This window comes from Perissodus microlepis, chromosome 22 (genome assembly GCF_051167445.1).
Source record: "Perissodus microlepis isolate ML-2025 ecotype Zambia chromosome 22, ASM5116744v1, whole genome shotgun sequence".
In the NCBI taxonomy this organism is placed as follows: Eukaryota; Metazoa; Chordata; class Actinopteri; order Cichliformes; family Cichlidae; genus Perissodus; species Perissodus microlepis.
Window position 1 is genome coordinate 18,508,881 of NC_140481.1, and position 15,310 is coordinate 18,524,190.

Consider the following 15,310-nt stretch of genomic DNA (forward strand, 5'->3'; position numbering starts at 1 on the left):
GTAGGTAAAAATCACGGTATTAGTCATTTTCGGAAGTTTTATCGTGCTACCCGTACCACGTGTTGTTTTAAAGGTGAACTTCTTAGTATTTCCGCTAGGGGCGCTATACCCCCGTATGTGGGGATTTAAAGTGTCAAATCAACAGAGCTACAACTACGTCCGCAGGGTTATGGCACCGAGTACAAGCTAGCTAAATAAAAACCCAAATCCAGTCCTCAGAATGACTCCGACGGTGAAAAAGTCATCTTCTCAGGTACTGGAGCTCATTACTATCGGCCTGAAGCACAGCTAGCTTAAACGTTTATTGTTACTGTGTGTATCGAGGACGTCGGTTGTGTAACTGTAGGTTTGTAGCTGTGTAGTAATCTTACCCTTTATTGAAACATGGGGAGCTAAAGCCTTTGTAGCTTCGGAAAAGCATATTTTTAGCTAAATGTGACAAATAATAGGGTTTACGGCAAGTTTTAGCTGTGAAAGTGCTTTCCTGCTCGTGTTAGCTGTCAGTCACGGTGTTTGAGGTTAAGGAAATAACGACTAAAAATAAATAAATCAACTAAAGCGTTTAAAATGTATATGGAAGGCGACCAAAAATATCTTGCTTTATTCATTTATGTTTTTCAAGTGGACACGTTAATGTCATGTCCTTTGTTTTGTAAAGAGTTAACGCGCAAGCGCAGTGCTCCGTGTTGTAAGTAAAGGGACAACCGGTAAAACGAGTTGTGTGGAGCGAGAGAAACAGCGACTAGGAGTCAAAAATGCAACAAAAACGAGACAGACACCAAACTAAATGTAAAGGATTGTTTGCAGAACGGCTTCAGAGAAGATGATACAGCCTGCCAGAATGGCTTGGAGACGGAGGAAGAACCTCTGCTCCGAGAGAACCCCAGGCGGTTTGTCATTTTTCCCATCCAGTACCGAGACATCTGGAAGATGTACAAACAGGCCCAGGCCTCTTTCTGGACCGTGGAGGAGGTGGGTACTGTACTTTGAGTGCTTTACTGAGTGATCTTAGGAAGAAAATATTGAATGCAACAATGTCTAACCATCAGGTTTTGACAGTTGCTGCTGCTGCTACTTTCCACTGTGCACATATTGATATCCATACATGAAATGAAGGAACTGAGACAGGTGTGCGTTTGATGGGTTTTTTTTTTTTTAGGTTGATCTATCCAAAGACTTGGCACACTGGGACCGTTTGAAGGCGGAGGAAAAACACTTCATCTCCCACGTCTTAGCCTTCTTTGCTGCCAGCGACGGTATCGTCAATGAGAACCTGGTGAGACTAGTTTGCAGGCCTCTAAAGAAATTTCAAGAATATATATTTTGCATGTAGATTGAGAACAAACTCATTTGATGCATTGGCAGCTGAACTGCAAAATTAATGAAACTGATATTACTAGAAGCCCTCAAAAATGAAGTCACACATCAAGAATGGCTATCAAAAGATAACCATACTTGATGCGTTAACATAAATGCAGATGACACTCTGAATTTTTTTTTTACTTGGTGTGGTTCAAGTGTTTTGTGGGACTTGCACGCTTCATCGCAGATGTTTTTAATCTACACAACAGGTGCAGAGGTTCAGCCAGGAGGTGCAGGTCCCTGAAGCGCGATCCTTCTACAGCTTTCAGATCCTCATAGAGACTGTCCACTCAGAGATGTACAGTATGCTCATCAACACTTACATTAGGGACCTGAAGGAGAGGTCAGTTACTCGTGGTGGCTCTGTTTTATTTATTTTTTATTTTAGCAAGTCGGAAAACAGTTTTTGTGTCGTGTTTATGTTGTAATGAAAGTATGAATCCTTTACCGGCTTCTGTATGAGTTGCTTTTGTAAACTTTCTGGAGATTTACAACAAACTGTAGCACCTGGGGTTTAAATACAGTAGACCTAAAATTTCAACGCAGAGTGTGTTGTTTATCGAACAAAGAGAGGAAGTTGAGAAAGTTAATACACAGCCTGTCAGATTTTATTCAGCAAAGTCCAGCAAATCATCATTTACCCAGCTTTATTTTTTCATAATGGATGATAAAACTTGAATCCTATCACATTCTGCTTATAAATATTATTCATGTAGCACCATGAAAACATGCATTAAAGATGCCTTGTAATTAATCTTTGATTGTAAAGTCAGTCTCACCTAGTAAGAATGTTTTACATCTGTTTTAAAAAGTCTTGTTTGGCAGCATTTATTTATTATATTTCAAGACATGTAAGCAGTTCAACAGGAAATGCTTCCAGAATATATTCAGACTGCAGCCTTGTCTCACTGACAGATTAAAAGCTGATAAATAGTTCACTGCATGTTCAGAGAGTCTAAAGACGTAAACGTAGGCAAATGAGTGCTCTCCAGTTTGTGCTTTGAATGAGGCCCAGCAGGAGGGAAAGGGTCAGAGAAAGGTAACTACCTGGTGACTGATCCACTGTTTAAGTTACCTTTATTGGGTGTTCAGAGTTTTCACTGAGCCTGGTTTCTGGAACAGACTCCTGCACCTGTTTGTCACAGGTTAAGTCGAGACCGTTCTGCGGTAACTGCCGTTGTTTTCCCAGCTGCAGCAGCTTTGATGTGCCTCCAACCAACAAACGTCACTCATCAACAGACTGTTTACAGATGCTTTTAAGTCTAAACACTCAGCAAACTCCATGAGTCTTGTTGCATTATTTTTACCATGTTCCTGAGTGTCTTTGATTAAAGACAAACAAAATAAACTATTCCCTACATATTGTTACTACAGTATAATTACACATTAAAAAGTCTTTAGTTCATGTGTTTTCATGTTTGTGTGTTTTAGGGACTATTTGTTTAATGCCATTCAGACCATGCCTTGTGTGAAACGGAAGGCAGACTGGGCCCTCCAGTGGATAAACGACAGCAAATCCACATTTGGTAAGGGAGAAACAAAACTTGACAAAAACACGACAACTGAAAACTAAATATAACATCAAACTGTCCTAGAAGGAACCTCACGTTTGATCACTTAACAGTCATTTTTGACGTTTGTGCACCAGGGGAGCGGATTGTGGCTTTTGCAGCTGTGGAAGGCATCTTCTTCTCTGGTTCATTTGCTGCTATCTACTGGCTGAAGAAGAGGGGGCTAATGCCTGGCCTTAGCTACTCCAACGAGCTCATTAGCAGGGACGAGGTGAGACTAATTCACGCACAAAAATATGTGTTCTGATGTGTTGAAAGGATCCCTGAGTTGTGAGCGAATCAGACATACTTGTGGGTAAGAGAAGCAGCTCATATTTAAAATGGAGGTGTGGCATTTATGTAATTATTCCTTTCCAAATGACAGCGTGGCACAGAGTGTATTCCATCTAGATTTGTCTGTTGTCAGTCTTATGTGACTAAACGAGTAGATGCACATAATGACCATAAGTTTGAACTGCTGTGGAAAACCTTCAGAAATAGAAACAGTATGTCTACCCTTACCTGCATTGTCATGCTTATAACTGGTATGACTCCTTAACTTTGTGCAGCAGCCTCAGCGGCCAAATTCATAAGAGCTGTATAATTCATATATGCTGTAAAGATGACATTGGTCTTTAAAAATAAGTCAAATGATAAGAATAAACATGAAAGATTAAACAGCAATCATAAACACCAATATACTGTCAAAGCTGGCAGCAGAGTCATGACTGCACATTCACCTCGCTCTTTGGAAAATGCCCTCAGACAGATATTTCCCTGTTATAGCAAACACTGTACAACAGCAGCTCTGCACTGGCTGTTTTGAGAGTCAGATTTTCAAAATATCTTATTGTTATAAAAAAAATCAAGAGCCTCATATCAACTAACTAGTTAATATAACAAGTTTTTGGTCATTTATGCTGACTGTATGGTGGCAGACTCTGAAAAAACTGCTTTTACATCTTGCTGACACCCAGTTTTCTTTCACTCAGCATTCACTGTGTTGAAACTAATCATCACCCTATTAATTAACAATTACAAAATAGTAGTTGTTGGACATGCAGTTCTCTTACAATTCACCAGGGGGTGCTGTATCAACCATGACCATCATTGTTCTTCCTTGAGATCAAGCTGATGTAATAAATGCTGTTGTGTAAACACAAGTCTCCTAAAATAAACCTGGGACTAAGTACACCATAAATACACATTTCTTCGGATCAGCTGTTCTGACATGTTTTTTTGTTCTTTGCTAGGGTCTGCATTGTAACTTTGCCTGCCTGCTGTACAGCTACCTGGTGAAAAAGCCATCAGAGGAGAGAGTCAGAGACATCATCACCAAAGCTGTTAGCATCGAACAGGTCAGCTAATGCTACACATTACATACATTATATGCTTGCTTATTAAATGCTATTCACCTCATATTCCTGTTCATTTTGTCTGCACTAACTCACATTGCAGTGGATCAGTTGTAGCTTTACAGCAGGGGTGGGGGAACTCCAGGCCTCAAGGGCCGGTGTCCTGTAGGTTTTAAATGTGTCCAACACAGCTGATTGAAATGGCTAAATTACCTTCTTAGCATGTCTTGCAGTTCTCAGGAGGCCTGGTAATGAGCTAATCATTTGATTCAGTTGTGTTGATCCAGGGTGATATCTAAAACCTGCAGGACACCGGCCCTTGAGGCCTGGAGTTTCCCACCGCTGCTTTACAGCATGACATTCTGAAGCAATAAAATCTTAATAGGTCATACCAGTGCTATAAGTCACTAATCGTTATTATTCACATACAGGAGTTTCTCACAGAGGCCCTGCCAGTAGATCTCATAGGAATCAACAGTTTCCTCATGAAGCAGTACATCGAGTTTGTGGCTGACCGGCTTCTCACTGATCTCGGACTGACCAAGGTAATGCTAATAAGCATTCATTCAAAACCCTCTGCACACCGGAATGGGTGAAATTAAACCTATTTTTGTCTTTTTTCTCATTTTTCTTAAATCCAAGGTTTACCAAGCTGAAAATCCATTTGACTTCATGGAGTCTATCTCACTCGAGGGGAAAACCAACTTCTTTGAGAAACGCGTGGCGGAGTATCAAAGATTTGGAGTCATGTCGAGCATGATGGACGGTGAATTCACACTAGACGCAGACTTCTAAAAACTGACATGGCATGTTACTGTAAATTTGTTACATTCGGTCAACCTATTTATTTATTTCCATACAGTTATTATACAACAGAGGTTTTCAAGTCTTACTGTAATACTGATACAGTGCTACGAAGTGAAGGCTGTACTCTTTTTTTGTTGTTATTGTTTTTTGGGATGTTTTTTTTTGTTTTGTATTAGAGATGGAGAATTATTTAGCAACCAGTACAGTTTATAAGTAGAATGGGTGAGCATCAACATTTTGCCGTCATGACAAAATAATGAGGGAGGTGACATAAATAGTATTTCTTTCCTCACTGAGCATTTTGGATAATAAAAACACAGAATATATTTTTACTTTTCTGCTTCCTGTTGCTTGTTTCTATGGCAAATTGCTTTAATATTTTCTAACTTTTAGAATACAATAAAAAATGTTTTGTCAAATATGTGTAGGTGTTGTAAATGAATGCAAGAGGTAAATGTTTGTACAGCTGAGAACCAACAACAGCCTTATTCTCAAATGTAGGTGACAGGAAATAAATGCGATGTGGGTCATTTTATGATTGGTGGACAATGTGGGCTTCAAAAATTGTAAATAGTCAAAAAAGGACTCTTTATTTTCTAAATTTCTTTTATGCACGTAAGAAAAACAAATAATAAACCATCCAAAAAAAATTATTTCAGCTCAGGCATCAAAGCTACACTTTTTATGCAATACTTTGGTTGCTGTATGCTGTGACATGAAAAAGTGGACTTTATAAATATTGTTTTAGAAATTATTAACCTTTAAATTAAAGATAATCACCCTCATATTAAATATTCATACAGTTTCATTCATTTAAACAACTTTCAGAACATACCCTTTTTTGTAATTTTAGTATTTATTTTTGAGTGTTTGTTGAATACATTTTTTTGTACACTTTTCAGAAAATAATTGAAACTATGTTACAAAGGCAATAGATTAATCCCTTGTGAGCTAAGAAAAACATTTATGGTTATTTTATTCAAATTATAAAGCACCAGGGTTAATATTAGAGTAACAGTGTTGCACAAGATAACATGGCTGAATGGATTTTTTAATTCACAGATTATGACATAAGTCTAACAAAAAAAAAATACTCAGGACCACGGATATATTGTTTAATAATATTCGGTATGTTGTTAACATGTTTGTACAGTAATGTTTTATATGTGCACTCACGGGATTTCGAGCAGCTGGGTTGCAAATCAGTGCTAATATTAGTGTTCTCTCAGAAATAAAACGTGAGCCCTGTAATGTAATAACGCATGAAAGTGAAGGGTAAATGCAGTTAAATAAAATAAAAGAAAGAAATTTCAAAAAATTAATTTGTTGTCTTTTTGTAATGTGGGTTAAACTGGTTACAGTGACACAATCTAGACATAAAAATCGGATAAACACAAAATTTGTCAAAGATTTAGTGTTTTGGAGTTAACACCTGACTGGATTGTGTCACTTCTTTTTCGTCTCACTGTTTTATCTCTTTCTTTTAAGGCTTAACAATTACAAGAGTCTATCAACACAAAGCAGAAAAAGTGGGTTGTAACTGATTTTAGTTGTTATATTTTTAAGTTGTTATTTTGTATTTTTTAATAATAGTTTGGAACCACTTTTTCAACAACTAGGTGTACATTTAACCTCAGGACAGGTGTCATTTACATAGCATATGTGTTTTAGTATTTTGTGCATGGGTAATTTTCAAATTCATGGGTAAGACAGAAAAGCTCCTGTACTTACAGAGCGGCTCGTGTAAATGCATGATGCTGTCCTGGACAAACCTGTGAGTGTGAGCTTTTTAATATTGAGCAGATGTAGTATTGATATGCTGCTGTTTGTAGCCTTGATGTTAACAGTCAGATTAGATTAGCCACTCCTCCGTTAGCACGGGCGCTGGAAATGATAGCTACAGCTAGTGTATGCGCAATTTTGAAAGATGGCTGGAGACTTGCGAGGTCTTGCGCTGGAGAAAGCCGAGCTGCTTTCCAGCCACTTGAAGGAGCTGCTGTCTTCGGGACAGGGATATGTTCGGGCTCGATTCGGGCTTGACTTGGGTCTGAAGCCCGAGCTGTACCCGACGTGGGTCATCCTGTCCACGGCCGCGGCGGGTCTTCTGCTGCTGATCAGTCTGTCGTGGGCCGCTGTTTGCGGCGGGCTGCTCGCCGGAAAAAAGCGAGGATCCCCGGTCACACACGGCAGCAGCAGGAGCAGCAGCAGCGGCGGCGGCGGTGAGCCCCTCAAGGCCGGTTTCGCTAAAACTGCCAAACCAGAAGAGCAGAAGAAGAAGAACAAAAAGAAAACGGTAGAAAAGGTACCGCAGGCAGCCTTTACCGAGCCGTCTAATCACAGCGAGTCAGTCACAACACGCGCGGGTGTTCATTTAACTCCTTAACCTAAGTGCTCCCTCTGCAAAACAGTTCAGTTAGACACTTATTTTATTATTTTATTAACAAAAGCGGTTAAGTTTGGCGTTAGCTAGCCAGCTAGCTACCTGGCATGTATGAATTGACGGTCGTATAGCTCGTCGTATACTTTGTTTACACAGCACAAATTAGGCCATCTAGGGACAATTCCACGACCCACTTACAAGTGACAAAAATAAACCCGTAATCTAACTGCATATGGATGAAGGTAGGGTGTTTTATTAAGAAAGGGAAGGTGTTATCGGTGTTTGCAACCACCTGATACTCCTGTTTAGCTAGCTAGTTTATACGTCATCGTTAGCCACCTGAAGCTTCAACTTTCGCTTTGATGAGTGAAAATGGTTTTAAAGACGTCCGCAACCCAGGCGCGCTTCTTTGAAGCTCGTATTTAGAAAGCGATAATCTGTTTAACCTGTTAAATATAACTTTTAAAACAAGCTAACAGACAATAAGTGTGTTATTAACCAGTCATATAAGGCTTAATAATTTAGTGTAGACGCAAAAACTGTCGTTTTTATTTTAAGTAAGTTGATATTTTCTTTAGCACTCCCTGTTTTTCTGGGTTGTCATGCTTTATGTTTCTTATCTGTGTCTTTTCACCCCTCCAGAAGTCTCAGTCCAATGGGCAGCCAGTGACTGTGGCTCAAGAGGAAGTTAAAGTGGCTGAGGCAGTTTCTAAGCTGCCAGCACAGATCAAAACTGAGAAGGTATGATCAAAATTAAGGAAATGTGAAACCAGTGGTGGGCGGAGTAGGCGCAGCATTTCCCTGAATTGCTCAGTTTTGTTGATGTTTTGCAAGATAGTTTTATTACTGGTGACATACTGCTAAAACTCCACTTCTGTGCAGTGAAAAAATACATTTGGAGACTACTGTTAGGATGATAAAGGATAATTAATAAAAGACATTAAGTGCAGTAAACTTGTTATTATGAGGTAACTTGATTGTTCTTTTATTTCTGTCCACAGAAACTGGAGGTGCAAGTCCCGGTACAGGTGAAGAAGAACAAGAAGAAGAACAAGACAGATGTGAAACCAGTTCAGCTTTTGTCTTCAAACGATGGGAAGGAACCTGATGACGGTACAGCTCAACCGTTGAGGCGGAAATGTCACAATAGCTTCTCATTTTCAAAAAGACATTTTAATATTATGCAGAATGTGCTTCTCATGCATGTCCTGTCATTCTGATTGCAGCCAGACTCTTTAAAATATAGTAATGAGCAAATATCCTTCATAGTCCGGTATATACCACATCCCCTTAGAATGTCGTGTTATTTTTGGGGTGCATGTATGTGTGTGTCATCCAGGTGTGTGGGAGACAAAAGTCAGTAACCGAGAAAAGAGGCAGCAGCGCAGGAAGGAAAAGGGTCCTGAGGACTCTGGCGGTCCAGGAAGTGTGGAAGCATCAAAAACGCACGTGGAGGCAACTGTACCAGCAGCAGTTAACAAGAGGAACAGAGGAAACCATGGTACTCATGTAGAAAGAATTCACTATGTTTAAATATAGTCACCACCCACTCTTTTAGGTACACCTGTTCAGGTGCTCATTAACACAAGTATCTAATGAGCCAGTCACATTGCAGCAACTCAGTGCATTAAAGCAAATGTATTTTATTCTAAAATGACAGAAGAAGGTAGCATATTCAGTATGCAATTTTGATATATAGTCTACCCGCATTATCACACAGTATTATGTGGTAATAATAGATATAGGTTACTCAAGCTTTCCAACCCTGTTTCAGAGTCTTTTCATTCAAGAACCACTGGAAAGGGAGATGCAGCCAGTGAAGCCGTTAAAGACAAAGGTAAACCATTTTTTTTATGAGTTTTAAGGTATCACAGAGGTGATTTTGAAGCTGCTCAGTCCAGTGAAATTTCAATATTGCTCGTAAGTGTTGTTTTCTTGTCAGTGAACTGGTCTGAACTCCCCTCCTGTGACATATTTTGAACAAAACTGTCACTGAGGGACTCTGAGGGTCTTTCCTGTTTGCCTGTTCCCTCAGTTTCCTCCAGCTGGAGGCAGGAACCTTCGGTCAATGGTGGAGGCTGGAATGATATGTCCTTGAAGATCCCAGGTCAGATGAGCACTATGGAGGGAAACAAGTGGAGTGCTATCTCAGCAGCTACACATTACAGGGCCCAGCCAGAACCCCAGCCGTGGGCTCAGGAGTCACAAGGTACCATCTAGATCTGAGTAAACCTTTTTACACCACAAATGTAGATATTAATAGTTTGTATGACATAAGAGATTCTAGACTGAACATACTGGAGGAGATTTCTCTCTACACGAAACATTAGAGCTGATAATGAAATGAAATGACCTTTGCCCCCTTTCCACTAGTGCAGATTCTGGTGGCCAATCTAGCATCAGTTTCAGCAGAAGAGAGAATAAAACCAGGTCGAAAAGCTGGCGCAAGCATAGCAGTTTAAACTCAGTGGCTGTGAGAGACCCTACTGCAAGAAACTCATCAATAATTGGCAGATGTAGCCCACAAATCCTCTAAATTCTATGTAAAGATCATTTCTTAATGCTTTCCAAGTGTGGGCTGGTTCTCGGAAGACACTGAGACGGAACTGGCTCTGTCACAGCACTGGCACCTTGTTAATTGAAAGGAGGGATGAGAGTACTGACATAATCTGGTCAGGGTGTAGTGAAAATAAAGACAGTTTGTTAATGAAATTATAACCTGAGCTAACATTTAGTAAGCAGCTATGACAGCAGGTTAAATCTTTGAAAATCTAAACTTGAGTTAACTGCTGCCTCAACAAGTAATAACCCGGCTTGTCCTGATGGATTATTGTCAGACAAACTCCTCCTTGTGGATGTCAAGCTCACTGTAAGCCTGCCAAGGTAAACACAGTGCATTTATCATGAAACTGAACAGGATGTTTGGTAAAACTAGAGTAGACCTTTCTTTGTGTATAATGTGATTTTGATTTATTTAGTTATTTTGTCTCCAGGAGACGGGATTTCATGCTGTGAGGTGTTCAAGAAAAAGTGCCAGTGGAAAAAAGACAAGATAGTCCAGCCTCATATTAGAAACCATGCTGTTAACGTTTAATCTCCGCTGCAGTTTGTTTGCATTCCACCAGCATAACCTGTCTTTCTGTGTGCCGTCAGCAACAGCGTGGAGTGGCATTGATGGCCGGATAAAGCCTGACCTCAGCCCAGTGTCCTTCTCCATGCTGGGACTAAACACCACAGGTTTGTCACCCAGTCACACACTAGACTTTTCAGCTGTGTCCACACTGGAAGCGAGACGAAGCGAGTTGGTGACACTCGGGAAAATAAGTGCTGCCAGCAGGATAAGGCTTGCGAATGACGGAACTGAAGTGACTAACAATGAAAGCTCGTGATGCCGTTGATTGGCATGTGACCTGGCAGTAAATACATTATAGGGTTACCAAGGCAACTAGATACAGAAATGTCTGCAAGCAACCAGCCATCAGCTTCAAGGCGATTAATCGCTTCCAGTGTGGATGCTTATTGATTGATTGATAATTGTCATGGCTAGATTAATGAGTCTACGCCCCTCATTAAAATAAATAAATTAACAAATAACCTTCTGTCTCATACAGATCCAATTTCAAATTCAGTGGATCTGCAGTGGGCAAGCCGCCCTAAGGTTAATGATGAATGGTCAGGATTCAGTAAGTAGCTATGCATCAAATCCTCCTAAAAAGATTCTTCAGGTTTTTCCATCTAACTATCTTCCATCTGTATTGTTTGATTGGTTTTTTTTAGATGGGATGGCAGCAGCAGATCCCAGCTCTGACTGGAATGCCCCAGTGGAGCATTGGGGAAACTATGAAGAGCCCCCCGTGTTGGTGACACCAGCTCCTGTGCAGAAAGAACAGCCTGTCCCCAATAAGGTTTTGTTTTGTTTTGTTTTCTTTTAATTCTGGCTTCTTACTGTATTGTTTCTGTTATAGGCTTCACATAAATTGATCTGCATGTCTTATTGTTGCGTCAGGTGTTGGAGGATGAGAGGGACACAGAGGATCCGTCCGGCGGAGAAGCCAAATCGAAAAAGAAGAGGAAAAAGAAGAAGAAAACAGAAGAGGAGGCTGCATCTGACGCTCAGGTAATAAACCAAACCAAGCTGATAAAATCAGGTCTTCAAGTGAATATTTAACCTGTTGTAATATAATAATTTCTTGGGTTGTAGACGGTGAGCACGGCGCACGTAGTCAACACAATACCCAAACCCCAAGAGCTTCCTGCACTGCCCTCCAAAAAGCAGAATGCCAGCATATCCTCCACTCAGAGTAGGTTTCAACATCTCTGACTCCAAATCTGTGTTCACTGTGTTGTAATCATTTCTAAGAGCGGCTTGTTTAGGTTTCATTTAAACACAAGTCACTATCTGTGGGTATATACCCAAGGTCATTATTTCATAGTTTTCACGTGACACGCCCACCTGGCGGGCAAAAGCAGTACTGCGGTCCTTTGCCCTCCAGCCATCCATTGAACATCTTTCAGTTTCACTTAGCTAAAATCCCAGAGAGTTGCTGTTCTATCGGATGCACTAATCAGTACTTCTTTACAGCTGCCAGAAGGGCGTAAACTGTGGCACCAACTTGTCAACACACCTCTCCTAACCTTGCCTTACAGGCTAACCCTGCTTTCCCACAGCAACCCAGGCTGACAGTGGCAGCTCATTTAAACTTTAGGAGGGATTTAGCTTACATTGGAAAGACACTTGGTGAACTTTACTATAATGACACGTCGTTAATGTGACAAATTAATAATACTGAAATTTTTCTGGCCCTACACTGTAAAAGTCCCAAGTTAAGAAAATGTAAGATTTAACTTTGGTTGACTTTTTTTGAACAAAAAATCTAAGACTGTTTCTGTTTTACTCTGTCCAGCTCTTCTTGTAATTACGGTAGGGTTATTTTAGCAGCCTGTGCAGCCTTTTCCTTTGTCTCTACATTAATGAATGTACTCACACAGGAAACACGCAGACCAGCTGAGTGTATTGTTAGTCATCCCACATGATGCTATTCAGTCAATCAGATCATTTATTCAGAGCACGTGTGAAAACCGAATAATACACATTGTTGAAACACTGTTGAATTTACTTTTGTTTGAGGAAATGTTCTGTAACTGGATGCCCTTAAATTTCAATTGAAAAACTATTTTTTTTTCTTTCATCTCCGTGCAGAGAGGTCAGAGCAGATTGCGGAGCCTCCGAAGTTCTCCCAGAAGAAAAAGGTCCGAAGGGAGACATGAATTCACCTCACAGGTCCAGACAAAGCATATGCAAATGATTGTTAAACGTGTCACATGCAATAATTACCAGGTACACAGTTCAGAGATCAGTTTCACAAACAAAAAAGTAAACAGGTGGAAGGTATCACCTGCTTGGCGAAATTCAGAGATGAAATGTAGTCCTATGGACTGAGAACTTAACTAATTTGCACTATTTGCTATACTGCAAACAGAGTGGAGGTTGGGGTGAGGTGGGCTTTTAGTGGAGGTACATATTTAATGACAGCAAAGGTGTTTTGTTTTGAGATTTTGTTTGCCCCCTCTGAGAGTGTATGTAATTGTTAACCCCAAAAAATAAAACGGGTTTTAAATTTTTATTTCTTTTGTGATTTTTTTTTCTTTTCTTTTTTTACCAGAACACCACACTTTTTGGTTCCCCACAGTGTTGCACTGTGTTTTGATTGCTGTGCAGCAGCCCCCTATGAGTTATTGAAAGGTTATGGAGCAGAGAAATCTACCTATCTCACTCACATGCCCATATGTACACTGACAGATTAAGATACTCCTGCTCTTTATACTGGGTTTGATGTGACATCCGTCATTAAGAGCTGTAAGGGTGTTCAGGTGACTACTACCATTAGACACATTGATTGGTATTGATGGGTGCTACAGGACAGCGATGCAGCTGCAAAATGATATAGGCACTTGGCAACTTTGCTTTTATATAGGAATACAACCAGGTGAAAACCAGCCTAGTCAAGTCCTATACTGGAAAGAGTTGTGTCATCGCCATCAGTGCAGACTGACTTGGATTAATTGCAACATCATTCTAAAACCTTCAGCAATCTGTCTGAGAATAATGATGTTTGTTTGAAGACACATTTGCGAATGAAAGTGGTCGCCCAGAGGCTGAGGGTGTTCCATGCTCAACTTCTGGGCGACCAGTTGGTCACCACAACTACTTGCAGTCATTACCAACATAAATATTAAATAAATCCAATCACCAGGCAACCCTAAAAAGAAGCTGCTGTCCTGTTTTTTACTCTTGCGTGACTGAACCACAACTCACGGCTCTGTCAGCATACATTTGGCATGTGAGTATTGTTTTGAGATAGGTTTGTGTATTCTTTTGTCTAATATTTCTGTCATTTGAGTGAAAACACTCTGCTGTAGGGTGTGTAGTTTGTGCTTTTAATGACCAAATGAGTGGCAGCTGTGGTCCATGTCAGTTACACTGGTGTGAAAGGCATCTTAGCCATAGAAGCACAGCCATTACTGTCCAACTCCTAACTGTACACCTGTCTAACTGTATGCACAAAACCCAGCTTTGCTACAAATAAATGAAAACACTTCTGTCTGAGCTTCAGGATGTCAGAAGGGAAATGTTGGGAGGCTGAAAGTTAGTAAATGATATGATATATATTCTTTTTGAATGACAGATTGGATTTTTGATATTAAACAACTGATTCTGGATCCCCACTGGAGACTTAACTGTACATCCAGGTTGCAGTAACTGATATGAACCACCGGGAGGCACTGTATTGTGAAGTTACTAGTGGGATTAAACTATACTGCAGTAGGACTACAAATGTGTAATCCCTGTACTTTTATAAACAATATCGCCCTGAGTATGTCTGTCTTTTATCTGACTGGATTGTATTTAGATTTTTTTCCGTACCTAATGATCACTTCTGAACTCTTGTGATTTTTTTTTTAACATTTCTTCCACTTTTGTGCTAGAAAAACCCATGCCATATGTACAGATTATAAGGGCTTTTTCCAGTTCTGTAATTGCACTGTGCAAAAGGCTGTATTTGGTTCCTTTTGATTTTGAAGAAATGTTTTTATTATCTTTTGCATATTGTGAACTATTTTAATCTTTTTAGTTTGGACCTTTGTTCCAAGATGTGTGATCGGCTAAATGTTTTTGACCTAAACTGAGAATGAGGATATACTTAAAGATATGACGTGGAGCAGCTTTAACTCCACATCTATTTGATTTTAAACAAGACACACACACATACATACACTCACAGAATTACAGACATATATAAAAGGAATTTAATTCCATTGCCTTAACTTGTAGTTGTATAGAAAGTGCGTTGGAGTCCTTTTTATAGTTTCCATCCAGTTGCAAGTTTTGATGTCAGAATTGATTTAATTTTGCATGACTTTGATAATAGAATGAGATAAAGTGATCAAACTTTTGCTGTAAATGTTAGTACTTGGTCCACTCATAGTACCACTCAGTATCTATACTGTAATAGCTTTCTGTATGGAGACGAATTGCAGCTTTCATGTGGGCATCCAGTTTAAGGGGACATTACCATGTTTTTGTGAGATGTAGTGCATCAAGGCGTCGATCAGCTGATGGTGGTAGTTGTTGGTAGACCTGGTAGATTGCAGAGGATAAAGTGATATGTCACTGTGGTTTCAGGTGCCCTTTTGTTAAATTTTTACTGATGAATATGATGATGACTCAATCAACGTATTTATATACTTGTCTCTAGGAAATGTTTTTTTGTGAAGGGTTTTGTTTAATGAGGAGATAAAAATGAAATTTCTATGTTTGTTTGGTAAAGATGAAAATTAAATGAGAAGTTCTTGTA

The 15,310-nt window shown here is 39.8% G+C and overlaps 2 protein-coding genes across 3 annotated transcripts; both read left to right on the plus strand.

The window, feature by feature from the left end:
• The first annotated feature begins 102 nt into the window (after positions 1-102).
• On the plus strand, positions 103-5,609 carry rrm2b (ribonucleotide reductase M2 b). The gene is made up of 9 exons (XM_084919366.1): positions 103-253; positions 808-972; positions 1,160-1,276; positions 1,572-1,705; positions 2,794-2,888; positions 3,011-3,144; positions 4,166-4,270; positions 4,699-4,812; positions 4,910-5,609. Exons 1-9 carry the CDS (start codon positions 221-223, stop codon positions 5,060-5,062), a joined length of 1,050 nt encoding a protein of 349 aa, XP_084775492.1. The 5' UTR covers positions 103-220; the 3' UTR covers positions 5,063-5,609.
• A 1,250-nt stretch (positions 5,610-6,859) lies between these two features.
• Positions 6,860-15,310, plus strand: mtdha (metadherin a). Of its 2 annotated transcripts, none has more exons than XM_084919364.1 (12): positions 6,860-7,376; positions 8,097-8,195; positions 8,456-8,567; positions 8,794-8,955; positions 9,229-9,291; positions 9,490-9,663; positions 10,608-10,691; positions 11,066-11,137; positions 11,232-11,359; positions 11,461-11,571; positions 11,656-11,755; positions 12,655-15,310. In XM_084919364.1, the coding sequence occupies exons 1-12, from the start codon at positions 7,002-7,004 to the stop codon at positions 12,720-12,722; spliced, it is 1,548 nt and encodes a 515-aa protein (XP_084775490.1). In that variant the 5' UTR covers positions 6,860-7,001; the 3' UTR covers positions 12,723-15,310. The 2 variants fall into 2 exon arrangements, with proteins under 2 accessions (XP_084775490.1, XP_084775491.1); XM_084919365.1 differs by having other exon boundaries at positions 10,614-10,691.